General features: G+C 29.6%; 1 protein-coding gene across 1 annotated transcript in view; it reads left to right on the top strand.

The window, feature by feature from the left end:
• Nucleotides 1-25,154, top strand: part of grik4 (glutamate receptor, ionotropic, kainate 4) — a 624,478-nt gene that overhangs the window by 376,229 nt on the left and 223,095 nt on the right. Inside the window, exon 5 of the mRNA XM_056473804.1 lies at nt 2,558-2,655. Within this exon, the coding sequence (XP_056329779.1) occupies nt 2,558-2,655 (98 nt within the window). The remainder of the gene's footprint in view (nt 1-2,557; nt 2,656-25,154) is intronic.

Here is a 25,154-nt window from a genome sequence, read left to right as displayed (position 1 = left end):
TGTAAGACATTGTCTGCTTTTTAGTATAAATTACATATTCTGCATGATCTCATTCTGCATCCCTGCATCCCTTACTGAACTATTAATAACTGTTAATAAGCAGAAAATTAGAAGTTTAGTGAGGCTATAGTCATAGTAAATGGAGTTTTTTTTAATATACAGAGTATTTTACCTTAACATAAAGTGTGAAATAAAGTTTTCAATATATTTATGTTGGTTATTTATTTTAAAAGGAAAAAAAATTGGGAGAAATTAAAATGATGTGTAGATTTGATATACACTTGGCCACACCATCATAGAGGAATTATAAGCACATATGTAATAGAGCGAAGAGTGATGGCCTGTGCGTGTGCTGGAGACTGAGAAACAAATCTACCTATTGCTTTCTTCTCCTGCTCCTAATCGCAAAATATAATTTCAGGACAGCCTTCATTCAAAGGTCAGTTAATAATAAAATGTAATTTTGTGTGAGAGCCTGAAAAGGAGCAGATTAATAACAGCGCTAAGCCTCTGCTAGGCTAGATTGTGATTATAGTGAGCTCTTTAAAACTTGTTTGAAAAGAATGATTTGAGTTTTGCTAGTAATTTGAGAACAGATTGAGTGGATAGTGAGGGTCAGGTTTTGGCTGATTTGCATGGTCCATTAGCCCCTGCTGGTAAACGCAGTAACTGCACCATCTGGACTCCAAAAATCAGCCTTCTCTATTGAAGGTCGTTCCAAAGCAGCCCTCTGTTATAATGGAGTACATCTGTGTGCAAGCAGCATCTAAACTGAAAAACTATTATCATATTGTAGATAAGTGGAAGTGGATTATATGAGTGCTTTATATGTGTGTGTGTGTGTGTGTGTGTGTGTGTGTGTGTGTGCGTGCGTGCGTGCGTGCGTGCGTGCGTGCGTGCGTGCGTGCGTGCGTGCGTGCGTGCGTGCGTGTGCATGCGTGTGCGTGTGTGTGTGTGTGTAAAAATTATTATTATTATTAAATACTGATAAATAGTAATTTATTATAAATAAAAACAAATTTTGTTCATTTATCAAAATATTATTATTAATAGTAGTATCGTTGTTGTTGTTAATCATAATCATTTAGGATATTATTGATGCTTGTTGATTGATTTCATTAAAATGTGATTAATATGTTTGTTTGTTTGAGTGTAATTAATAGTTTTTTATTATCACTAATTGTTGTTGTTGCAGTTGCAATTGTTGTTGTTATTGTCGTCATTTGCATCATTGTCTCTGTCACCATAATCATCATCATCATCATCATTATTCATTCGTTCATTTTCTTTTTGGCCTGAACCAATGACCTTCTTGCTGTGTGGCTATCGGGCTACCCACGGCACCACCATGACACCATTATTATTATTATTATTATTATTATTATTATTATTATTATTATTATTATTATTATTATTATTATTATTATTATTATAAATCAATTAATAATAATTATGTATAGTAAAAAATATTAATTTTGTTCATTTATCAAAATATTATTATTAATAGTATCGTTGTTGTGGTTAACCATAGTCATTTTGGATATTATTGATGCTTGTTGATTGATTTAATTAAAATGTTATTAACTGATTTGTTTGTTTGTTTGTTTGTTTGTTTGTTTGTTTGTTTGTTTGTTTGTTTGTTTGTTTGAGTGTAATTAATAATTTTTTATAATTATTCTAATTGTTGTTGTTGCAGTTGCTGTTGTTGTTGTCATTGTCGTTGTTTGCATCATCATCTTTGTCACTATAATCATCATCATCATCGTCATTATTATTCTAAACTAATAAATAATAATTATGTATTATAAAAATAAGAATTTTGTTCTTTTATCAAAATATTGTTATTAATAGTAGTATCGTTATTATAGTAATATTATTGATGCTTGTTGTTTGATTTTATTTAAATGTAATTAGTTAATTAGTTTGTTTGTTTGTTTGAGTGTAATTAATATATTTTTATTATTATTGTAAATGTTGCAGTTCCTGTTGTAGTTGTTGTCATTGTCGTCATCTGCATCATCGTCTTTGTCACCATAATCATCATCATCATCATCATCATCATTATTATTATTGCATTGTATTTTTGCATTGTCTGCATTTATGTACAGTGTACTACAAGAGCTAAGGTTAGGTTTAGGAGAAGGTTTGATGTCAGTACCTAGCAATTATGCAATTGTTGTAATTACCATAATAGGCATGCAGCATGGGACATGACTATAATCATTATTATGTTATTATATTATTATTATTACCTTAGTCATAAAGACTTAGTTATCTTTTCCCTGCATTTTCAAAGCAATAATTAGCCGTTACTTAAATTTACATTAGTCACATGAGATTTCAAAGCCCCAATGCCAGCACTAGCCATTGACACAAGTGTGTAGACAGACTCTGCTCTTTGCTTTCTCTGTGTATTTTAGACTTACACTGCAAACACGGTCTTCTTGACTGAAAATGGGGCAGCGTGAGCTTTTCTCTTGGCAGACTGACATCTTGCTTTCCTTCTGCTCTGTGTCTGTAATAAATGACAGTTGGTCTTTCCCTTGCCTATTGACAGTGTGCCAGATCATGTCCAAGGGGGTGGTGGCGGTCCTGGGCCCCTCTGCCAGCCCGGCATCCAACTCCATCATCAGTAATATCTGCGGAGAGAAAGAGGTGAGTCCTGCCGTCCAAAGCCCACTTCATATTACCAAATCATCATTCATATCATTACTGTAATGACTGGTGTGGTCAGCGACTGATCCCTGACCACAGCTGACCAACGTTGAACGATTACAATCTGCAGCTCTAATTAATAAATGTGTGATTGATTATTGACACATCTCGCTTTGTAATCCTGCTGTTCTCGAGTCAAAACATCCAGCAGAAAAAAAAGTGTTTGTTCTGCCACTGCCGAACATGGAGAGGCACACAAACAGACTGAGTAAACCGCTAAGGGAAGAATTAAATAACATGGATTAGCAGAGAGTTTGTATTGATTAATTGTCGTCGTGACACAGACTGAATTGTTTGGAGCAGTTTCAAGCTCTGTCAAACAGTAAGAGGAAACTGAGGACAAAACGAGAGCTGGATGAAGTGGGAGTATTTGTCTTCAGTCAGTTGAAGCCGAGCTGGATTTTCATCTTAAAGGGACAGTTCACCAAATAAAAGTATATACTGTATACAAGGTATATACTGTAACACACAATGAAATACATTTTGTTTCTCAAATTCTATGTGTGTGTATTATATTATGGCTGTATATTTTTACTTAAATCCCATTTATATTTTTGTAAAAACCATAGTTAAATATACACTCACCGGCCACTTTATTTGGTACACCGGTCCAACTGCATGTTAACGCAAATGTCTAATCAGCCAATCACATGGCAGCAACTCAATGAATTTAGGCATGTAGACATGGTCAAGACGATCTGCTGCAGTTCAAACCGAGCATCAGCATGGGGAAGAAAGGTGATTTAAGTGACTTTGAACATGGCATGGTTGTTGGTGCCAGACGGGCTGGTCTGAGTATTTCAGAAACTGCTGATCTACTGGGATTTTCATACAGCAGTCTCTCCCACCTGCAGCCCAAAAGTAGATCACCCCTCTGCGTACTGACGGCAAATGATTTAGCACCGCGAGTGTGAAGGTATTTCCCTTGTACAGTCAAACCGATCTGCTTTGTTTTAAATTTAACAGTTTAAATGTTTATTCTTTCTTGTTCACAATTACAGATATTTAAGTGACAGTTTCGGAACTTGAGTTTACTACGTCTGAGGGATTGCTGCAAATTCACTACACATCTATACTGATATTCTGTATTCAAACAGCAATAAATTTAGTTAAATTGACATGCGCACATAAAGCGTAGTGCGAATATAAATACCCCTTTATTAACCATAGACAGTTAAACAAACAGAAACGGTTGGACGTGATGACGTCAGTAATATGCAAATTGACGTATGACAAAATCTAGCGACATTTAGCGACTTTTCGGGCTGAGCTTAGCGTCTTTTTATTGAAAATAGTTGGCAACACTGATCTCAAGCATGCAAACGTCAGACAGCCACTAGGCTGTTCAGAACTGACCCCAAACCCGTGAAAGGATTCATAATCGAATAGAACACACATACTCTATGTACAATCTAGGCTGAGCATACCCTCAGCAGTCTTATCAAAACTGGTTAAAAACCAGTATAATTTGCATTCAAACTGGCAGCTTACATACAAAGAAACTTTAAAAGATTTAACACATGACAAGGCAAATATCACTTTAGACATAATTAACACATCAGCAAATAACAGCATGAACAGTGGTTTCCAATTCTTCAAGAGTCCATGTCCACTCAAGAGGTTTCCATGACCTCTGAATGGCTGGGTAGATCCTGAGGAAACAAATCATTTGGCTAACAGAAAAAGCAATCACACGCGTTATTCCATTTTTACTCTAAAGGGGGATGACACTAAAGTCATCATATAACCTAGGCTCTTAAACATTCAACTTTATCAATGGTCATAAAGACATATGAAAGGATATGTGTTACTCCATCCTGGATTGCGATCAGAAAATCCACACCATCACTATCTGTTTTCTGCATCATGTGAATTATATTTGAAATTCTATATTTAATTGGTTTACAGCTAACATATAAAGTTGTGACATTGCATCTATATTTTCTACATCATAGAAATTACATGTTTAATTCAGTTTTATTATGGATCTATTTTAATAGTCTTACAGCTGACATATAACATTTTGACAAGCTGTTTCCCAGTTCTGCACAGTCTCAACACCACTGATGTGATATTATATTGTATTATATGTGGCTTTTCTTCCACAGCAGCAGTCAGAGGAATATATTACTCTCACACAGGTAATGAATAATGCAGCTTGAAACAAGTTTACCGTGCATACTCAACTGACTAAGCATCACTCCTTAATGTCTTCATAATTCATAATCAGCGGCAACTCGCCTTCCAAAGTGAGCAACGGGCATAAATATTCATAGTCACATCTTATAAATGACTGCTTGGGTCATAGATGAGGCCTCGTGTAATGAAAGTTTAAACGTTTACATCAGCTATAATACACCTCGCTGAATATTTATACTGCTGACATTTTGTTTGTTTTGAGAAGCCGGCTGTGCTTTTGTCTTGTCCGCGTATGATGCAGTGGGTCGGGAGTTTTTTCGCTGCTTTGGGATGATGAAATGAGGGCTTCACATGCTCTCTGTCCTCTGTCTGTGAGGAAAGGTCATTGCGCCGCTGTTATTGTTGTTTAAAAAATGGTTTGTCCATCTCTAATGGGCTAAAGGGACGACGAGTCGTTGTGTTTATGATGGTGTTTTGTGTCTGTGTGTGAGAGAGGAAGTACAGAATAAGGAGTTGTTTAGATGGCAAGAAGAACTTTGATATGCTACTTTTATCCCAGCCAGATAAAAAATGTCCAACATAAGACACTGGATCCTGTCAGAAAATATCCGTTCTGCCTGGTGTCTGGACAAACATTCCTGCATAGCTGTTCAGTACCCAAAGTTTTCAAAACTGATAAATAAATTCAGGTTGCTCAGGTTCCTCAAAACATTTAAGTAACCTAATTGATTTTATTGGGTTAGGTAAACTTATTTAAAATTTTAATTAGTTCTATAACTTTGTGATGAGTAAGATGACACACAAGTGTCTTTCTGCTGAAACATCTCAAGAATGATCAGTGGATACAGAATGTACCTGAGCTCAATTTAGAGCTTCACGGCAAAGGCTGTGAATTCTTATGCACATGTGATTTTTCAGGTTTTTTATTATTAATAAATTTGCAACAATTTCAAAAAATCTTTTTTCACATTGTCATTATGAGGTATTGTGTGTAGAATTTTGAGGAAATTTAAACCATTTTGGAATAAGGCTGTAATATAAAATAATGTGGAAAAAGTAAAGCACTGTTTAATGTTATATAGTGTATTACTTTTACAATGCCTCGTACATGTGCCTACCTTTTTTTATGTTATTTGTCATAGAAGCATATGTCAGTCACGCATAATGTATTTTCAGCTGCCATGTATAGCTGTGTTCGACTGACAGAAAAAAAGTCAAGGATGAACATTTCTTTTAGTTTAATGGAAATATTGATTCTAATCTAACTTGTATAATTTTATTCCATGAATAACACATTGTCTTCAGTCTTTATAAGGTACTTATCAACGAGATTATACACTTATTTATACACTTGCATAATTATTCAACCCCGATTCAGAAAAAGTTGGGACAGTGTTTAAAATGCAAATACAAAAAAGAAAGCAGTGGTTTCCAATTTTACTTTAACTTGTATTTCATTGCAATACAACAGCACATTATTTAATGTGTACCTTATGCCCCACTTTTTCTGATTTGGAGTTGTAGTTGTGATTTACATAATAAATACAGTGTTTTGATTTTTCAGCCCATTCTATGTCATGGTTGATGTAGGGAAAAGGTCGAGGACTCAAGTGCAGAACTAAATGATGGATTTTTAGTAATAATAAAATAAAATAAACAGTAAAATAAACTATCCCAAGGGAAAAACATTAACAAAACAAACAAACTGGGCTGGCAGGGAAGAGCAGGGCTGGACATGACAGGACATGGTGAAATACGACAACAAACTGGCACAGGACAGCAGATAAGAGGAGAATATAAGCAGAAATAATTAACAAACAGACAGGTGAACAGGATAAACTAATTAACATGGAGGGTGGGACTAGAACACTCATCCAATGAGACAACTCATTACCCGCGTGTTCACAAAGCGCACCACTAAAGCAGGCAGCCGCAATGTAAACACAGCACCACATGCTTAGACAACACAAACATAAACACAAACACACAAAATGACAAATTTTACTCTAATTTACTGACATATCTCATTGATATCATGTCAATGTGTTCTATGGTATGTTTAGAAGAGAAAATCAGAGAATCCTGTTATACAGTACGTGCTTTACATCTTCATCTTGTTATGTTTGTTTTCACTCTTTAGCTGATTTTCCACTTTCTCTTTCATGAAGTGTATAAAGGTCATTTTACAAATTACAGACATGCTTGATTTGCATGGAATTAAGGCTTGATTGCAGACTACCTCTGCAAATATTACAACTGACAAAACGTCATCAGGTCATGCTAATCCTATGTGAACTGGGCTTTATTTTTGTCTACATTAAGCTTGTGCAGCAGCCCACAGAATAAAATTTCAATGTTTTTTTCCCCTCAAACAGTCTGACACAAGAAATCTGATTCAACTTGCTATTTCTTCTTTCTTTTGAAGCAGAAAATTGCCCAGACAAACTCATCACAGGTTTCACGAGATTAACCTATTTTTCATGTACAATTAGATTCATGTCTTCTGTATGCAGACAAATGCGGAACATATCAATTTCCGATGGTGAGAGAGCATTCATGCTTGTGTTTGTGCTGACCAGGGGTGCATTTCCCAAACAACAACATAACTCGCAGCTGAACTATCATAGTACGATGCATCGTTTGGGAAAAGAACAATGTAGTAAGGAGTGTTTCCCAAAACCTGTAGTTTCTTTGTTGCAGATCCATCGTTTGAACCATGTTAATTATAACGTAAAATGTTCATAATGACGCTCTAAACAGGGTGGAGTTACTAATTCTTTAGAGAAAAAAACAAAACAATCTTTGTACAAATTATATTGTTTTACATGCATAAAAAATTTTTGGGGGGTAAAATTCACTCATTTTCCATATTAATGGAAATATATGTAAATGACACATATAGGAAATATATATGTTTCCTTTACAAATATTATTTAGAATAGCCTATTCCATATAAAATCACTTAGCTGACACGTATTCCAATCTCATAAAACATATAAATCGTTAATGGTAATTTACAACCTAATTTACAGCAGACTACTTATTAAGAAATGGAAAAAATCCTACTTAATAATAATAATAAAACTACTACTAATAATAATAATTATAATTAATATTATTATTAAGTAGGATATTATTTATTTATTTATTTAATTATACTATTTTTCAAAAAGTCTACTTTCCCAATTTGACACATTCAAACCACTACAGAAATGTTCTATCCAATAGGCCCATGTCTTATGCAGTTCAGATAATTTTTTTAAATAAATATCCTACTATAAATTAAAACCATTAAGGTATGCTATATATTTGTTTTCACGAGCTTTGGAGACATAGCATAAATTCGGCTTTTAAATAGTAGGTCACCTTTCGTCATGAGCCATGGCTGTTTTCAAAATGGCATAAAGGTTTTCAAAGTGCACTACAAAATGAGCGCAATTGTCAATATGAAGATCGCTAAAACTGAACTGTAAAAATACTTTGAAAGCAAAATACACCTAAGAGAGATGACTTTAATATTTTCTTTTTAAGTCATTACAAGTTTAAATGTTAGAATGCTCTAAAGGAATAGGGCATAGGGGGGATAACGGGGAATAGAACACAACCAGGAACTATGCTTCTAACTACAGCTCTAGAGGTGTAGTTGCAAGTGAACAAGTTTGCGATGCAGTTTGCGAATGTTTGTTGGAACAATGGATTTGGGAAATGCCAAAATTATTACAAACTATGTTTGTAACGACAGAACTTGCGATCTTAGTTAGCTAACGATGGTTTTCGGAAACGTACCCCAGATCCTAAGCTTGCATATTTGTGATATGTAATAACTCTTTTAGAATTTTATCACTCATATTTCTGACAGTTTGGCCTGGAGTAATAGAAATAAACACAAGATGAGCCTGTACTTACTTTATTATCACATTTCACTCATATAATACAATGATGGAGTTTCAAATCTGGCTTAGATAGAAAAGACTAATCTGCTAAGAATCTGAACTGTGGCTTCAACTTTATTCATTATTATTGACAAATGTCTTTTCACAGCATATTGTCAATTTCCATTCTCACACAACTTACTGTACCCGACATCAAGTGATGGTTCTTGTAAAAACTGATCATGTAAACAGTCTTAAGTGATTTTGCTTCTTGTAAGTCAAGTACCTTTTCTGCAGACGAGCTGTTGTTTACTCTAGTCCATATGTTTTCTTCAAGACCTTGAAATTCTGCCTGCAAATTAACTTTATTTATTCAAGTCAGTCACCAGAGAGAAATCTACACTTGTAGGACAAAAAAGGTGAGCGTAAAAGAGGTTTTCCTCTAATTTCCCCTCATGAATATGAATGCTGCCGTTTGTAGTACAGAGAGTGGTGCAGATGAGAGAGCTTCAGGAGCCACTTCAGTAAAGGTCTTTGAACCTGAATGACACAGGGGTTCATGAGAAGACAGAGATGAGGGAGGAAGACCAGACCTCAAACCCCGGAGCACAGCAGACAGATGTGCCATGTGGAGTCTGAGACCCCTGCTGAATATATTAAAACGAGACATTGGTATTCATGTGTTGACATTCAGATCACATTTTTGTCCCCTTGGGCCACAAGTCTGTGCCACGGTGGTGATGCTGATTTTATACAACATTTATTTGAGACTATGTTTGTGTATTTTGTGCAAATTGGGGTTTTTGTGCTTTTGCACCTGTTGAATGTGAGACACAGTAGCTGGAGACAGTGTTGATATCCTGGGTGTGAAGTTTGAATTGAATTGAATTGAAAAAATTATAATTTTAACCATGCAAATAGGTTGAACAGGGCTGTATTACATAACAATAAATAACAATGATTTTTTTGTTTTGTTTTTGCGACTGTACAGCAAATGCTGCTGTACATAATAGAAGTTTTTTTGTGAATTTAAAACAAACTTTGTTTCATAACTAAATGTATGTAGCCAGAGTTTTGTATGGCAGCATTTTGTCTATAAAACGAACACTATGAGGAAGTATGATACCGCAGACACCTTCAGTTTCTTTTCGCACTACCAGCTGAGCTGCTTTTCCGCTGTTACCAGTTTGCTTGTCATGTACGTTGGCAGACTTGACACAGACAGGAGTTGATCGCCACAACGGGGTTTGAGTCCGGGCAGTCGGTCAGTCAGTCAGTCAGCCGACAGTGGCCTCTAGTGGATTTATGCAAGAACAGCAGGCGCGAATGGCATTTGCGAGAGAAATTGGAGATCTGAAAAAGCATACACAGCGGCCTCTGGTTGATCCCCAAAAGAAAAAAAAACTGCTAAAAAGGTTCCTCCTGGAATGTAATGTAATGTGTTGTAAAGTGGCCACACTGACAGTGCAGTGTCCCCTTCTCTTAACTGTTGCGTTAGGACCCACACAGACTGCAGGTTGAGCGCCCCCTGCTGGCCTCTCAAACACCACTTCCAACAGCAACCTAGTTTTCCCATGTGGTCTCCCATCCAATTACTGAACAGGCTCAGCCCTGCTCAGCTTCAGTGAGTAACTGGTCTTGGGCTGCAGGGTAATATGGCTGTGGCATAGCTACAAAATGGGATGTGTTTCACGCTGGCCAGGAATGTATACTGGGGTATGTATCATTAATGAGCCTGGGTTGCAATGTTTTTGTATTTTTACAAGCTTAAAGCCAACATTAGATCATATAAGTGTCTCTGTAGGAGATGCCATGTCACGTTGCATCCAGAAGGAAATTGTTTTGTAGATTTCAAACAAAAGGTATGACAAAACAAAGTGTTTTGCATTTTGTAACTATAAATCAAACTTTGCAACTTGATATGTTTTGCAGATTTAAAACCAAATGTACAATATATAATGAAGTGTACATTTAAAAATTCATACCAAATGTGACATTAGATTACAAGCAAAATAAAACATTTCTGTTTTTGCACAAAAAAAATGCTGTGTAAATATGTTTTTTTTATGTATTTGCACACATTTTAAACTAGAAATATGATTTTATATTTAGATTTTATATCAAGTTATATTTAAAATAACCAGTTTTGCTATTGTTAAGCTGAAAACCTAATTTGTAAATTGATAATTGCAAAGCAGAATCGTTTCCACTAGTGGTCTCAGTCTTTTGGACCCCGCTGTATAATCACATTATGTTGACTGGTCACACAGTTTGCTGCAATCTCTCAGGTTATCACTGATCACATATTAAATCAGCATTAGCCCACTTGGTCAGGCATAAAGAATGAAGCACAAGCAATGGCCAACATCAGACACATAGACAGGAGAGCTGGAGTAAGCCAGCAGACTCATCCTCTGTTTATTTGTAGCTAGGTGTCTTTTTTGGCAGCCTATTTTGGGCCAGACTTTTTTGCAGGGTTGCCAGTGTATAAGAGTGGACCAAGCATGCCGTGTTTGATCCTGAATGCTGTACTTTCATGTGCTGTCAAAGCTTCAATCTAGCAAAGATCATCCACAGAAAATATTAATCATCATAGACTGAAAAAAACATGAATAATTGAATTTCCTATTTTTATTTAAGGTAAGTGGTTTCAAACTATTTATATGGGCTGAATTTAAACTAAAAATGTATTTAGTAATGTTAATTTGTTTATTTAAATTCACCCCATATAAAATGTTTGCAATCGCTTACCTTAAATGAATCATTTTTGTCAGTGTAACGTTAATTTGAGATGGTGAAATGCTGACAATTGTGCAATTTGTGCAACTAAAACGGTTGTTGTTCTTAGGTTATCACATATAAAATAAAGATTAATATATTTAGTCAAGTGTATAAATGTATTAAAAATAAGCAGTGTAGTAGAGACAAAAGGAGGGCTGGTGCTAGATTAAGCCAAAAGACTCAAACTCTGTTTATTTGTTGCTACTGTAGGTCTTTTTTTTTTTTTTTGGTGTCCTATTTTGGGCCAGACTTTGTTCCATGCTTGCCAAGTGTATCAGAGTGGACATAGCGTGCTATGTTTGATCCCGAATGCTGTAATTTTGCTAGCTATCAAAGCTTCAACCCAGCAGGGCCCTTCATTTACAGCAGTCACTCCACAAGAGCTGTTTTTCACCATCCGGCCCATCCTCTTTCTTCTTCTCTATGAACATACTGTATCTTCCTGTGCTATGTTTTCTTTTTTTTTTTTTGTTTGTTTTTGGAAAATGGCCTGTGGTGTGGTTTGAGTCAGTTACTTGCCATTGAGGTGATTTGTCTACCACAATGTAAGTCCCTTCAGTGAGTAAGCATCTCGTCGCCTTAGAATTATATGGTTCTATCTACGTTCTAAATGATTTTGAGATATTGAGCTTCAAAGTTTTTGCATTCCATATAACAAACAATATGTGTGTAACAATTCTCTTTCATACATTAACATGACAGAGACCCTACATGTACTCTTAATGTAAGTTACAGGGCAAATGCAGATAGAACCTTCTAATTCTAAAAAGTCATTTGCCACTTGTAATTATAAGTTTCTATCTGGCAGATCAATAATTGAAGCATTCCCTTTTAAGAAATACAATCAGTCTGCTTATTAATTTAATAATAATAAAAAATGTGTTCCAACAATATGTTGATGTTTGAGAAAGTAAAATTTTTGCTTTCTATAACATTTATTTAATGTTTTTGGATGAATATTTTTTTTTCTTGTTCAAATTAAGCACACAAGGCTATGCTAAATATTTTATCCAGTGCAGATGATAATTTTGTGATTAATATGATCGTATTTATTGAATTATATGCTTTATATATACTATTGAATTATATTTATTGAATTATGTGTCCCATGAATTGAATAAAGTATTTGTCCTTCATGGCTTAATGTCAAATTTAAAGGATTTAAAAGAGAACAGCAGACAATGAGCAAATGACTTTAATAAATAATAAAAAATGTTTCACTGATTATATATACACAAATAAAAATATTTTACATTTAATATATTAAATTTTTAATAAATGTTTCTTTTTCAACATTGTTAAATGTAACATTTTATCTCAAAGTCAAATAACAATGCAATAACAATGCCAGTTTGTAGTATAAAATTTTAGTATAAAATAATAAATTTGTAAGATAAAATGTTGTATATACATATTACATACATTGGTACCGTCTACACTTAAGTTTAAACTAAATACTCACAGTACATGAAATATACAAAGAAACACATTGATCAGTATCATCTGGAATGTAATTACAACGTAATAGCACTCGAATTACATTCAAGATATTAGTTTATAATTAAATGTGTATTGTGTATATTTGCATAACATTAAATACACAAAAACCATAGATGATATATACAAAACACATTTACAATACCAGCTATAATTACAATGTTTTAACATAGTAATTACTATGTTATGACAGTAATTACAATGTTATTACTTTGTCATTACAAAGTAGTTACAATGTTGTGACATAGTAGTTACAATGTTGTTACATTGTAATTACATTTTAAAAAGTTTGTAATTACATGTGTACTGCGTATATTTACATAAAAATAGACAAATACTGTGCATGAAAAATACAAAGACATATTTAGTTTTATAAATATTAATGTAACTACAGAGTAAATACATACAAGATAAAAGTTTGTAATTACTTATTACATACATGTGAACTGTGTACATTTAAGTATAAACTATAAATGCACACTGTACATGAAATATAAATTAATATAAATACACAAATACAGTACATCAATTATACAAATAAACTTTTACGTTCATAATTATTATCTTTGCTCTAACTACAAAATATTTGCAAAGTATTTACAATGTAATGACATATGTAATTACAATGTAACGACACAGTAATTGCACACACGCACATGTTTATAAATCAAGATTAAAATTTGTAATTTCATATTACATGCAAGTGTACTGTGCATATTTAAGTATATAACTATAAAACAAACTGCACTTAAAATATACAAACATGCTTTAAATCTTGGATGTAATTACAATGTAATCAAAATGTAATTACAACGCAACGACATAGTAATTACATCCGAGATAAAAGTTTGTAAAGTTTGTAATTACAGATTACATGTGTACAGTGCATATGTCAAACTATAATACCCAAATTCTGCACATGAAATATACAAAAACACATTTACAATACAAGCATGGATATTGCAATGTTATAACAATCCTATTTTGATGTTATAGCAATGTTATTACAATGTTATTACATAGTATTTACAATGTTATTACATAGTAATTACAATGTTATTACATAGTAATTACAATGTTATTACATTGTAATTGCTATGTTATTACATTGTAATTGCTATGTTATTGCATAGTAATTACAATGTAACGACAGTAATTACATCCAAAAATAAAAGTTTGTAATTACATATGTACTGCTTATATTTACGTATAAATACACTAATTCTATACATTAAATATACAAAGAAACGTTTAGGTTTATAAATAATATATTGCATGTAATTACAATTGAATGACATTGTAAATACAGTGTAGCAGCACAGTAATTACATCCATGATAAAAGTTATATTATCATGGATGTAACTACAGAGTAATTACAATGTAACTACAGAGTAATTACAAGATAAAATGTCGTATATACATATTACTTACATGTGTACTGTCTACATTTAAGTATAAACTAAATACAGAACATGAAATTTACAAAGAAACACATTGATCAGTAATATCTGGAATGTAATTACATTGTAATAGCAATGTAGTATTACCATGTGTATTGTGTATAGTTGCATAACTATAAATACACAAAAACTGTACATGTCATGTACATAAACACATTTACAGTACGATCAGATATAATTACAATGTTAAAACAATGTAATTACAATGTTATAACGTGCATTTATATGTACATATATGCAGTACACATGTAATTGTTGGGTTATAGCATTGTAATTATTATGTTATAACAATGTAAATACAATATAATAACTATGTAATAAACAATGTAATTATGATGTAATAACAATGTAATTACAATGTTTTAACAATGTACTTACAATGTTATGACATGATAATTACAATGCAATAACTTAGTAATTACATTAAAATAAAAGTTTGTAATTATAAGTGTACTGCGTATAATAGTTTGTAATTACATGTGTATTGTGTATAGTTGCATAACATTAAATACAGAAAAAACGTACATATGCACAAAAACACATTTACAATACGATCAGATATAATTACAATGTTGTAACCATGTAATTAAAATGTTATTACCTAGTAGTTACAATGTTATTACATAGTAATTACATCAAAATAAAAGTCTGTAATAGCATATGTACTGTGTATATTTACATATTAATACACAAATACTGTACATGAAAAATATAAAGAAACATTTAGTTTTTTAAATATTAATGTAACTACAGAGTAATTACAAGATAAAATGTCGTATATACATATTACATACATGTGTACTGTCTACATTTAAGTATATACTACATACTCACAGTACATGAAATTTACAAAGAAACACATTGATCAGTATTATCTGTAATGTAATTACATTGTAATAGCAATGTAGTATTTACATGTGTATTGTGTATAGTTGCATTACTATAAATACACAAAAACTGTACATGATATGTACATAAACCCATTTACAGTACGATCAGATATAATTACAATGTTATAACAATGTAATTACAATGTTATAACGTGTATTTATATGTACATATATGCAGTACACATGTAATTACTAGGTTATAGCATTGTAATTATTATTATGTTATAGCAATGTAATTACAATATAATAACTATGTAACAACAATATAATTACGATGTAATAACAATGTAATTACAGTGTTATAACAGTGTAATTACAATGTTATAACGTGATAATTACAATGCTATAACCTAGTAATTACATCAAAATAAAAGTTTGTAATTATGTGTACTGCGTATAATAGTTTGTAATAACGTGTATTGTGTATAGTTGCATAACATTAGATACAGAAAAACTGTACATGATTTGCACAAAAACACATTTACAATACGATCAGGTATAATTACAATGTTATAACAATGTAATTACAATGTTATTAACTAGTAGTTACAATGTTATTGCATAGTAATTAAATCAACATAAAAGTCTGTAATAAAATATGTACTGTATATATTTACATATAAATACACGAATACTGTACATGAAAAAATACAAAGAAATATTTAGTTTTATAAATATTAATGTAACTACAGAGTAAACACATACAAGATAAAAGTTTGTAATTACATATTACGTACATGTGAACTGTGTACATTTAAGTATAAACTATAAATGCACACTGTACATGAAATATACAAAAAACACATTGATTAATATCTGAGATGCAATTAGAATGTAATACCAATGCAACTACATGTGTATTGTGTATATTTACATAAATATAAATACACAAATACAGTACATGAATTATACAAAGAAACTTTTACATTCATAAATATTATCTTTGCTCTAGCTACAAAATATTTGCAAAGTATTACAATGTAATGACATATGTAAATACAATGTAACGACACAGTAATTCCACACACGTACATATTTATAAATCAAGATTAAAATTTGTAATTACATATTACATGCAAGTGTACTGTGCATATTTAAGTATATAACTATAAAACAAACTGCACTTAAAATATACAAACATGCTTTAAATTTTGGAAGTATTTACAATGTAATCAAAATGTAATTACAACGCAACGACATAGTAATTACATCCGAGATAAAAGTTTGTAAAGTTTGATATTACATATTTATTGCGTATATTTACGTATAAATACACTAATTCTATACATGAAATATACAAAGAAACGTTTAGGTTTATAAATATTATATTGCATGTAATTACAATTGAATGACATAGTAAATACAGTGTAACAGCACAGTAAGTACATCCATGATAAAAGTTATATTATCATGGATGTTAATACAGAGTAAATACAATGTAACTACAGAGTAATTACAAGATAAAATGTCGTATATACATATTACATACATGTGTACTGTCTACATTTAAGTATAAACTAAATACTCACAGTACATGAAATTTACAAAGAAACACATTGATCAGTATCATCTGGAATGTAATTACATTGTAATAGCAATATAGTATTTACATGTGTATTGTGTATAGTTGCATAACTATAAATACACAAAAACAGTACATGATATGTACATAAACACATTTACAATACGATCAGATATAATTACAATGTTATAACAATGTAATTACAATGTTTTAACATGTGCATTTATATGTACATATATGCAATACACATGTAATTACTAGGTTAAAGCAATGTAATTATTATGTTATAACAATGTAATTACAATACAATAACTATGTAATAATAATGTATTTGTGATGTAATAACAATGTAATTACAATGTAATACAGTGTTATAACATGATAATTACAATGCTATAACCTAGTAATTACATCAAAATAAAAGTTTGTAGTTATATGTGTACTGCGTATAATAGTTTGTAATTACATGTGTATTGTGTATAGTTGCATAACATTAAATACAGAAAAACCGTACATGATATGCACAAAAACACATTTACAATACGATCAGATATAATTACAATGTTGTAACAATGTAATTACAATGTTATAACAAAGTAATTACAATGTTATAACAATATAATTACAATGGTATTACCTAGAAGTTACAATGTTATTGCATAGTAATTAAATCAACATAAAAGTCTGTAATAACATATGTACTGTATATATTTACACGTAAATACACAAATACTGTACATGAAAAATACAAAGAAACATTTAGTTTTATGAATATTAATGTAACTACAGAGTAAATACATACAAGATAAAAGTTTGTAATTACATCTAACATACATGTGAGCTGTGTACATCTAAGTATAAACTATAAATGCACACTGTACATGAAATATACAAAAAACACTTTGATAAATATCTGAGATGCAAATATAATGTAATATCAATGCAATTACATGTGTATTGTGTATATTTACATAAATATAAATACATAAATACAGTACATGAATTATACAAAGAAACTTTTACGTTCATAAATAATATCTTTGCTCTAACTACAAAATATTTGCAAAGTATTTACAATGTAATGACATATGTAAATACAATGTAACGACACAGTAATTGCACACACGCACATGTTTATAAATCAAGATTAAAATTTGTAACTACATATTACATGCAAGTGTACTGTGCATATTTAAGTACATAACTATAAAACAAACTGCACTTAAAATATACAAACATGCTATAAATCTTGGATGTATTTACAATGTAATCAAAATGTAATTACAACGCAACGACATAGTAATTACATCCGAGATAAAAGTTTGTTAAGTTTGTAATTACAGATTACATGTGTACAGTGTATATGTCTTAAACTATAATACCCAAATTCGGCACATGAAATATACAAAAACACATTTACAATACAAGCATGGATATTGCAATGTTATAACAATCTTATTACGATGTTATAGCAATGTTATAACAATGTTATTACATAGTAATTACAATGTTATTACATAGTAATAACAATGTTATTACATAGTAATTACAATGTTATTACAGTAATTACATCCAAAATAAAAGTTTGTAATTATATGTGTACTGCGTATAATAGTTTGTAATTACATGTGTATTGTGTATAGTGGCATAACATTAAATACAGAAAAACCGTACATGATATGCACAAAAACACATTTACAATACGATCAGATATAATTACAATGTTGTAACAATGTAATTACAATGTTATTACCTAGTAGTTACAATGTTATTACATAGTAATTACATCAAAATAAAAGTCTGTAATAGCATATGTACTGTGTATATTTACATATTAATACACAAATACTGTACATGAAAAATATAAAGAAACATTTAGTTTTATAAATAGTAATGTAACTACAGAGTAAATACATACAAGATAAAAGTTTGTAATTACATATTACGTACATGTGAACTGTGTACATTTAAGTATAAACTATAAATGCACACTGTACATGAAATATACAAAAAACACATTGATAAATATCTGAGATGCAATTACAATGTAATACCAATGCAATTACATGTGTATTGTGTATATTTACATAAATATAAATACACAAATTCAGTACATGAATTATACAAAGAAACTTTTAAGTTCATAAATATTATCTTTGCTCTAACAACAAAATATTTGCAAAGTATTTACAATGTAAAGACATGTAATTACAATGTAACGACACAGTAATTGCACAAACGTACATGTTTATAAATCAAGATTAAAATATGTAAATACATATTACATGCAAGTGTACTGTGCATATTTAAGTGTATAACTATAAAACAAACTGCACATAAAATATACAAACATATTTTAAATCTTAGATGTATTTACAATGTACTCAAAATGTAATTACAACCCAACGACATATTAATTACATCCGAGATAAAAGTTTGTAAAGTTTGTAATTACAGATTACATGTGTACAGTGTATATGTCAAACTATAATACCCAAATTCTGCAGATGAAATATACAAAAACACATTTACAATACAAGCATAGATATTGCAATGTTATAACAATCTTATTAAGATGTTATAGCAATGTTATTACAATGTTATTACACAGTAATTACAATGTTATTACATAGTAATTACAATGTCATTACTTAGTATCTACATCCAAAATAAAAGTTTGTAATTACATATGTACTGCGTATATTTACGTATAAGTACACTAATTCTATACTTGAAATATACAAAGAAACATAGATTTATAAATATTATATTGCATGTAATTACAATTGAATGACATAGTAAATACAGTGTAACAGCACAGTAATTACAGCCATGATAAAAGTTATATTACACATTGATCAGTATTATCTGGAATGTAATTACATTGTAATAGCAATGTAGTATTTACATGTGTATTGTGTATAGTTGCATAACTATAAATACACAAAAACAGTACATGATATGTACATAAACACATTTACAGTACGATCAAATATAATTACAATGTTAGAACAATGTAATTACAATGTTATAACGTGTATTTATATGCACATATATGCAGTACACATGTAATTACTAGGTTATAGCATTGTAATTATTATTTTATTACAATGTAATTACAATATAATAACTATGTAATAACAATGTAATAACGGTGTAATTAAAATGTTATAAGAATGTAATTACAATGCTGTAACCTAGTAATTACATCAAAATAAAAGTTTGTAATAACATATGTACTGTGTATATTTACATATAAATACACAAATACTGTACATGAAAAATACAAAGAAACATTTAGTTTTATGAATATTAATGTATCTACAGAGTAAATACATACAAGATAAAAGTTTGTAATTACATATTACATGCAAGTGTACTGTGCATATTTAAGTATATAACTATAAAACAAACTGCACTTAAAATATACAAACATGCTTTAAATCTTGGATGTATTTACAATGTAATCAAAATGTAATTACAACACAACGACAGTAATTACGTCCGAGATAAAAGTTTGTAAAGTTTGTAATTACAGAATACATGTGTACAGTGTACATGTATTAAACTATAATACCCAAAATCTGCACATGAAATATACAAAAACACATTTACAGTACAAGCATAGATATTGCAATGTTATAACAATCTTATTACGATGTTATAGTAATGTTATTACAATGTTATTACATAGTAATTACAATGTTATTACATAGTAATTACAATGTTATTACATAGTAATTACAATGTTATTACATAGTAATTACAATGTTATTACATAGTAATTACAATGTAATGACAGTAATTACATCCAAATTAAAATTTTGTAATTACATATGTACTGCGTATATTTACGTATAAATACACTAATTCTATACATGAAATATACAAAGTAACGTTTAGGTTTATAAATATTATATTGCATGTATTTACAATTGAATGACATGGTAAATACCGTGTAGCAGCACAGTAAATACATCCATGATAAAAGTTTGTATTTACAAATGTACTGCATATATTTACGTTTAAATACACAAATACTGTACATGAATTATACAAAAAAACATCAAGATTTCTAAATAATATCTTGGATGTAATTACAATATAATGATATGGTAAATACAATGTCAGAACACAGTAATTACATCCAAGTTAAATGTTTGTAATTACATGTGTAATGTGTATATTTAAGTATACAACTATAAATAAACCTCTACTGTACATGAAATATTCAAAGAAACATTTAGTCATATAGATTATCTTTGATGTAACTACTGCGTGATTACATTGTAACTACAGAGTAATTACAAGATAAAATATTGTATATACATATTTGTGTAATGTGTACATGTATACAATTATAACCAAACAACTACTGTACATGAAATATACAAAGAAACATTTAAATTCATATATATTATCATGGATGTAACTACATAGTATTTACAATGTAACTACAGAGTAATTACAAGATAAAATGTTGTATATACATTACATACATGTGTACGGTCTACATTTAAGTATAAACTAAATACAGTACATGAAATTTACAAAGAAACACATTGAACAGTATTATTTGGAATGTAATCACATTGTAATAGCAATTTAGTATTTACATGTGTATTGTGTATAGTTGCATAACTATAAATACACTAAAACCACATGATATGTACATAAACACATTTACAGTACGATCAGATATAATTACAATTTTATAACAATGTAATTACAATGTTATTACGTGTATTTAGATGTACATATACGCAGTACACATGTAATTACTAGGTTATAGCATTGTAATTATTATGTTATAACAATGTAATTACAATATAATAACTAAGTAATAACAATGTAACTATGATGTTATAACAATGTTTTTACAATGTTAGAACAATGTAATTACAATGTTATAACATGATACTTAAATTGCTATAACCTAGTAATTACATCAAAATAAAAATTTGTCATTATATGTGTACTGCGTATAATAGTTTGTAATTACATGTGTATTGTGTATAGTGGCATAAAATTAAATACAGAAAAACTACATGATATGCACAAAACACATTTACAATACGATCAGATATAATTACAATGTTATAACAATGCAATTACAATGTTATTACCTAGTAGGTACAATGTTTATTACATAGTAACTACATCAAAATAATAGTCTGTAATAACATATGTACTGTGTATATTTACATATAAATACAAAAAAACTACATGAAGTATACAAAGAAACGTTAAGGTTTATAAATAATATCTTAGATGTAATTACAATGTAATGACATGGTAAATACAATGTAACAACACAGTATTTACATCCAAGATAAATGTTTGTAATTACATGTGTAATGTGTATATTTAAGTATACAACTATAAATAAACAACTACGGTACCTGAAATATTCAAAGTAACATTTAAATTCATATATATTATCTTGGATGTAACTACTGCGTAATTACATTGTAACTACAGAGAAATTACAAGATAAAATATTGTATATGCATATTTGTGTAATGTGTACATGTATACAATTATAATCAAACAACTACTGTACAAGAAATATACAAAGGAACATTTAAACTCATATATATTATCATGGATGTAACTACAGAGTATTTACAATGTAACTACAGAGTATTTGCAAGATATAATGTTGTATATACATATTACATACATGTGTACTGTCTACATTTAAGTATAAACTAAATACTCACAGAACATGAAATTTACAAAGAAACACATTGATCAGTATTATCTGGAATGTATTTACATTGTAATAGCAATGTAGTATTTACATGTGTATTGTGTATAGTTGCATAACTATAAATACACAAAAACAGTACATGATATGTACATAAACACATTTACAGTACGATCCGATATAATTATAATGGTACAACAATGTAATTACAGTGTTTTAACATGTGTATTTATATGCACATATATGCAGTACACATGTAATTACTAGGTTATAGCATTGTAATTATTATGTTATAACAATGTATTTACAATACAATAACTATGTAATAACGATGTAATAACAACGTAATTACAATGTTACAACAATGTAATTACAATGTTATAACATGATAATTACAATGCTATAACCTAGTAGTTACATCAAAATAAAAGTTTGTAATTATATGTGTACTGCGTATAATAGTTTGTAATTACATGTGTATTGTGTATAGTTGCATAACATTAAATACAGAACAACCGTAGATGATATGCACAAAAACACATTTACAATACGATCAGATATAATAACAATGTTATAACAATGTTATAACAATGTTATAACAATGTAATTACAATGTTATAACAATGTTATTATAATGTAGTTACAATGGTATTACCTAGTAGTTACAATGTAGTTACATCAAAATAAAAGTCTGTAATAGCATATGTACTGTGTATATTTACATATGAATACTCAAATACTGTACATAAAAAATACAAAGAAACATTTAGTTTTATAAATATTAATGTAACTACAGAGTAAATACATACAATATAAAAGTTTGTAATTACATATTTCAAACATGTGAACTGTGTACATTTAAGTATAAACTATAAATGCACACTGTACATGAAATATACAAAAAACACATCGATAAATATCTGTGATGCAATTACAATGTAATACCAATGCAATTACTTGTATATTATGAATATTTACATAAATATAAATACACAAATACAGTACATGAATTATACAAAGAAACTTTTATGTTCATTAATATTATTTTTGCTCTAACTACAAAATATTTGCAAAGTATTTACAATGTAATGACATGTGTAATTACAATGTAACGACACAGTAATTGCACACACGTACATGTTTATAAATCAAGATTAAAATTTGTAATTACATATTACATGCAAGTGTACTGTGCATATTTAAGTGTATAACTATAAAACAAACTGCACATAAAATATACAAACATGCTTTAAATCTTGCATGTATTTACAATGTAATCAAAATGTAATTACAACGCAACGACATAGTAATTACATCCAAGATAAAAGTTTGTAAAGTTTGTAATTACAGATTACATGTGTACAGTGTATATGTCTTAAACTATAATACCCAAATTCGGCACATGAAATATACAAAAACACATTTACAGTACAAGCATAGATATTGCAATGTTATAACAATCTTATTACGATGTTATAGCAACGTTATTACAATGTTATTACAAAGTAATTACAATGTTATTACATAGTAATAACAATGTTATTACATAGTAATTACAATGTTATTACATAGTAATTACAATGTTATTACATAGTAATTACAATGTAATGACAGTAATTACATCCAAAATAAAAGTTTGTAATTATATGTGTACTGCGTATAATAGTTTGTAATTACATGTGTATTGTGTATAGTGGCATAACATTAAATACAGAACAACCGTAGATGATATGCACAAAAACACATTTACAATACGATCAGATATAATTACAATGTTATAACAATGTAATTACAATGTTATAACGTGTATTTATATGTATATATATATACGCAATACACATGTAATTACTAGGTTATAGCAATGTAATTATTATGTTATGGCAATGTAATTACAGTATAATAACTATGTAATAACAATGTAATTACGATGTTATAACAACGTAATTACAATGTTATAACAATGTAATTACAATGTTATAATATGATAATTACAATGCTATAACCTAGTAGTTACATCAAAATAAAAGTTTGTAATTATATGTGTACTGCGTATAATAGTTTGTAATTACGTGTATTGTGTATAGTGGCATAACATTAAATACAGAACAACCGTAGATGATATGCACAAAAACACATTTACAATACGATCAGATATAATTACAATGTTATAACAATGTTATAACAATGTAATTACAATGTTATTATAATGTAATTACAATGTTATTACCTAGTAGTTACAATGTAATTACATCAAAATAAAAGTCATATGTACTGTGTATATTTACATATAAAAACACAAATACTGTACATAAAAAATACAAAGAAACATTTAGTTTTATAAATATTAATGTAACTACAGAGTAAATACATACAAGATAAAAGTTTGTAATTACATATTATATACATGTGAACTGTGTACATTTAAGTATAAACTATAAATGCACACTGTACATGAAATACACAAAGAAACACATTGATAAATATCTGGGATGCAATTACAATGTAATACCAATGCAATTACATGTGTATTGTGTATATTTACATAAATATAAATACACAAATGCAGT

This window comes from Danio aesculapii, chromosome 15 (assembly GCF_903798145.1).
Source record: "Danio aesculapii chromosome 15, fDanAes4.1, whole genome shotgun sequence".
Taxonomy (NCBI): domain Eukaryota; kingdom Metazoa; phylum Chordata; class Actinopteri; order Cypriniformes; family Danionidae; genus Danio; species Danio aesculapii.
The sequence above is the reverse complement of the archived record's forward strand: the minus strand, read 5'-3'. Positions and strand labels throughout refer to the sequence as shown.